Source organism: Puntigrus tetrazona, chromosome 3 (genome assembly GCF_018831695.1).
Source record: "Puntigrus tetrazona isolate hp1 chromosome 3, ASM1883169v1, whole genome shotgun sequence".
NCBI lineage: Eukaryota > Metazoa > Chordata > Actinopteri > Cypriniformes > Cyprinidae > Puntigrus > Puntigrus tetrazona.
The window spans coordinates 15,823,732-15,829,120 of NC_056701.1; the positions used below are offsets into that span (position 1 = coordinate 15,823,732).

The 5,389-nt window shown below is 39.5% G+C and overlaps 1 protein-coding gene across 1 annotated transcript; it reads left to right on the plus strand.

Annotated features, from left to right (window-relative positions):
* Positions 1 to 44: 44 nt before the first annotated feature.
* arpc1b (actin related protein 2/3 complex, subunit 1B) lies at positions 45 to 5,252 on the plus strand. Its single transcript, XM_043230754.1, has 10 exons — positions 45 to 199; positions 771 to 846; positions 2,514 to 2,618; positions 2,709 to 2,931; positions 3,649 to 3,756; positions 3,842 to 4,048; positions 4,143 to 4,218; positions 4,297 to 4,493; positions 4,731 to 4,821; positions 4,917 to 5,252. The coding sequence occupies exons 2-10, from the start codon at positions 783 to 785 to the stop codon at positions 4,953 to 4,955; spliced, it is 1,110 nt and encodes a 369-aa protein (XP_043086689.1). The 5' UTR covers positions 45 to 199; positions 771 to 782; the 3' UTR covers positions 4,956 to 5,252.
* Positions 5,253 to 5,389: the final 137 nt, after the last annotated feature.

Here is a 5,389-nt window from a genome sequence, read left to right on the forward strand (position 1 = left end):
CACACAAGGAAGTGGTTATATGTTTCTAACAGGGAAGGGGAAGTAGAGCATATTTGGAGAGAAAAACGACTGAGGAAATACTTTAGTTCATTCAGAGCAAAGCCAGCGTTTGTGTTGACTGCTCAGAGTCCACGAACTCAGGCTTCTGTTGCAGACTTTGTCAATCCCCCCCACATCTCAGTTTTTTACGGTTTCCTGGGTAAGTAGAAAAACATATGGTTTTGTTTATCTGAGTTTGGGAGATTTTTTTTTTTTTCAGATGTGAAGCAGTCTGATTTCGGAACGCTGGTGTTTGTGCCTCGCTAACATGCACTAACATGCAGAATGACAACCAGAAAGCATGTCTCAATGTTTCTGTGACTTTTTAGCCGTTGTGAGAGATCTACCTCCCATTTGAAACTCTTTGACGCAAACTCCCTCAGCAGAGAGTACCGTTATGTTTTAAGCGGAAACTATGAAAGATAGTAGAGGTGTTTTGTGTTTTTCTTGTAAGTGGAGCATCTTGCTTTGTCACATTCCTTTGTGGTCTGGTTTTAATTTACTACAAACATTGTGGGGGGAAAAAAATACGTACTTGCTGTTACAAATGCGAAAGCATTTCAGTTAAAACTGATAAGTCAAAAACCCGGAAAGGATTTTAATAGGAAGTTCTAAACTTCTCTATTTTAGTAGCATGTCTGTGGAAGTGAACAAGCGGTCATGTTGCAGCAGTTTGATAAAACATAATTTTTACCCTTTCATCTCAAAATGACTTCAAATTTAATTTGCAGGAAAAAGCAGCTATGTCTTATCACAGTTTTCTTCTTGAACCTATCAGCTGCCATGCCTGGAACAAGGACCGAACTCGTAAGTTCTCACACTCGCAGCATCTCTTACTCTTTGGAGCGGTTCCCAGTGTCTAGGGCTAAAGATATCTTTGAGCATCTGAACTGTGTAATCATGTGGGAGCATCACTGCTGAATACACAAATGATTCTGTCTCCTAAGCTCATCTGATCATGAATCAAATACATCTCTTGTGGATTCTTCTGAAGACAAGTCTAGTGAGACTTAAACTGCGTACTGATTTTCATGAACTAATGTTTGACATATTCTCACAGAGATGGTCTTTTTATCTATATTACGTTGCTTTTAACATGTATAGATTTAAATAGTCCCGTGGACCCCCATTTGGCCCTTGAGGCCCATTATGGTCCTTACTGAATGTCTATATTGTTTTGCCAAAACCTATATTTTGGATGAAAAAAAGCTGCATATCCTTTTAGAAATGCACTAATGCGAACATGAACATGCGTGCCACACTTGTTTTTATGTGGTTTATGATGGCCGTTAGAATCCTTCAGCATCAAAGCGATGTGCTCGTCAAAACCCATATCAGGACTAGGTTTTAATTAACAGTTTAAAAACCATCTTAAAAGAGCAAAAATATAGTCAAAGTTGTGTCTTTACTTCTGCCGCCCTGCTTTTCTTTCCATGCTGATGAGAGAAGCAGTAATGACTAATTCCCCCCAGACTTCCTGTTTTACCATGAATGGTGCTTTGTTGCTGATGCCTTACGCCTTCAGCAGACCGCAGAGCAACAGCGGGGAAACGAGACGGCTGAGAATGACTTTTAGGTTTAACTGCTGCTGTTAAAAAACACGAAGGTTTTCTAGCTCACCTATGAAGAATGTGGGAGCACATCTGCTGTAGCGGGAAATAGAGGCTCTGCAAGAATCCAGCATTGGACTGTTCCCAATACCCACACGTGCGGCCTTTGCACTTGACCACTTGCTGCTCATGTGACACACTAGGCCCAAGTGATCGCGTTAGTGTGTAGACTGCAAGTTTATATGTAGAACTTCTAAATACTCGATGGGACACACAACGACGCAGTGTTGTAAAATGCAAGTCAATTTTTTGAAGAGCTTAAACTATACTTTTTTTTCTGTTTTTTGCATAGATCGCACTTTAAAATAAATTAAATAGTATTCAATACTGCACAGCTGAAGTCTGGAACTTCTAATTAAGCTGAAAAATGCAGTTGAAAGCATTTCACAAATTACATCTCTTCCCCAATAAAATAAACACTTTACATTCTCTACCAAATTATATGCGTTCTCTAATTAATTTAACTTACAAAGGAAATGTTCTTTGACATCTCAAAAATTTTGTGATGGACATTTGATAGCCACAAATACCGCAAAGTTCTTAGCATGCCGTAATATTAGGGTGGTTGCCAGGGTGTTTTGGGTAATTCTTCATTGCTCCAAAAGAGCAAAGTGGGGTCCGCTTCAATGACAGTCTTTTTTGTATGCAAGTCTAAATATATCACGCCGCCATAAATCCAATAATCCACAGTTATAGGGATATGATTTATCATTTGAGTTATGTTGGCCATATGAAGTGGCACTAATAGAACAAACAAGTACTTACTAATAAAATATTTAGGCTGTTATCCAATCCATCAAGCCAAAGTATTTTTGTCATATTCTTGCGTTGAATATTTTATATACTGCTTCCTGTTTTGTTTAGAAATTGCACTGTGTCCTAATAACCACGAAGTCCATATCTACAAGAAGGATGGAAGCAACTGGAACAAAATCCATGTGCTGAAGGAGCACAACGGCCAGGTTACTGGTAAGTCCAGAAGGTTGATCTGACCTACGCAACCACAGAGCATTAATGTGACCAACACCACCTCATCCAAGCCATTTCCTCATCCCCCAGGCATTGACTGGGCCCCAGAGAGCAATCGTATTGTGACCTGTGGCACTGACCGTAACGCCTATGTCTGGACCCTAAAGGGAGATGCATGGAAGCCCACCCTGGTCATCCTCAGGATCAACCGTGCTGCTCGCTGTGTGAAATGGTCTCCTAAAGAAAACAAGTTTGCAGTGGGCAGTGGCTCACGGCTGATCTCAGTCTGCTATTTTGAGCAGGATAATGACTGGTGAGTATCATCAGACAGGAGTAATGGATGCACAGTGAGCCTTTCCTGGCAAAAATGTTAATCTACTTATGTTAGGTGGCAGATGGGCTCTCTTATTTTTAAATGACCCGGTTTAAAGCAGTGCTTGGAATGATATAACTAAAAATGCACAGCAGAGGATGCTGGTACTCACCAACCGCGTTGAATCTTTGCCACGTTTGGTCACGTTCAGTCATTTCCAATGAGACGATGCTGGATCACATGCTAATTAGATGTTGGTGTGATAGCATTTAGCCGCAAGTGACCATTTAATTAATACTATTTAAGCCATCGTGCTATTTATGTGAATGCCAGTCGCAGACATTCACAATCTTGCTAGACAAACAGCGCGAATGTGATATTGCTTTAATACACTAAGTTAATAACGAATAGCTTTTTAGACACAAGTTTAAAAAGCTAGGCTATTATACTGGCGGATTGAGAACAGAAAAACAAAGGCAGAGCCCAATTTAGCGATAAACTCGGTTTCGGCGTTGCTAAACGAAGCTTTAAAGGAATCGGTTTGATGAATGATTCTATGACTCACTCATTTGTTTCATTCGTGAATCAGTCAGTGCTTCTGAATGATTCAGTTAAATTGAGGATTTAATGACTTACTCATACAATCAGCTACTTGTTTTTCAATAGTTTTTTATTGGGTTTATCTAAGATGCATAAAGTTATTTGTTATTATGCTAGGTGGGTGTGCAAGCACATTAAGAAGCCCATCCGCTCCACCATTCTTTGTTTGGACTGGCACCCCAATAACATCCTTTTGGCAGCTGGATCGTGTGACTTTAAATGCAGGTTTGGTTAAATCTTATCTGCGTTATTATGTATTTCATGAACATGGCCGCTATATGAACTTCCCATTTGTTAATTCTCCACCCAGGATCTTTTCCGCTTACATAAAGGAAGTAGAAGAGAAGCCTGCTCCAACAGCGTGGGGCTCGAAAATGCCCTTTGGAGAGATCATGTTTGAATCTACTGGAACTTCAGGTTGGGTACACGGTGTTTGTTTTTCGGACAGCGGGAATCGTGTGGCCTGGGCCAGCCATGACAGCACCGTGGCAGTGGCTGAGGGAGGAAAGACTGCTGTGTGAGTACTGCCTTTTATATCTGACCCCCGCACTTGTCTTTTAAAAACCATTCAAAGTCATATGTACCAAATCATTTCCTTTTGATCTCGCCAGCTGCGCCAGTCTGACTTCAGAAACCTTGCCTCTTCTGTGTGTGACTTTCATTACTGAGAACAGCCTAGTTGCAGCTGTAAGTATCTTCAGATGTCGGGCCTCGATGCCAAAGTAATCTGTTTAGATTGTCTCCTCATTTTCATATCTTTTTCAGGGCCATGACTGCTACCCCGTGTTGTTTGTCTATGATTCGAACAAAGCAGCCTTGTCTTTTGGAGGGAAACTCGATGTGCCCAAACAGAGTGCTCAGAAGGGCATGACAGCCAGAGAACGCTTCCAGAACCTGGATAAGAAAGCCACTGCTGACAGCAAAGAAGCCGTTCTGGAGTCTGTGCACAAGAACAGCATCAGGTACTACATCTCAGCTTCCTTCCATTAAGTTGAAACTTTGTATCCACTGTGACATTAAAAACATGTTTCAACCCACCTTTATTGGTGAAATAGCTCCACCCATAAAATCACAGAATGAACGGTTATTAAAATAATATATAAAATTCCATTTACTGCCACTAGCTGAAAATACTGAAAATACATAGACTCAAAACGTTAATATATTATGTTAATGCTATCTTTTTTATCACTTCTTAGCCAAATTTCAGTTCTTAATGGAGGAAAAGCACAGTGTGCCAAATTCTGCACCACTGGTATGGATGGAGGCATGGCTATTTGGGATGTAAAGGTACTTGTTGAACTACTGTGCATTTCATAGTTATTAGCAGTAGTCAAAACTGAATGAAGATGATTTATAATTATTTTGTTAATTCTTCATTTCAGACCCTTGAATCTGCAATGAAGGACCTCAAGATTGTCTAGACATAGCAGACACCGGAACAAAACGTCTGCAATTCATATCGCTTGCCTTTTCATCATTTTTTTAAATGCAGTTGTCTATAATTTTTTTCAAGATTATGTTTAGATTAACAGTTTTAGTAGTTTAAGGATTTTATACTGATGAAATTTAGCAAACCTGTTCTGGATGAACCAATAACTGAATTTTGTCAGAATTTATATGCTGGTCATAAATTGCTTTTCTTTAAGTAGTGCAGGTGCCATTGCATTGGATTTTTAATAAACTGCAACTGAATCTAATAAAATAAACATGATTGCTTACTGAGGTTTTAAATGCTTCCTTTGTTAACTCAATATTTTTTAATGCAATTATATGTAATTTACTTATGAGATGTATAATGAACACAAAAGATCAGTACACTGTGAATGGAATGGACAACAATCTAATAAGACAAAAA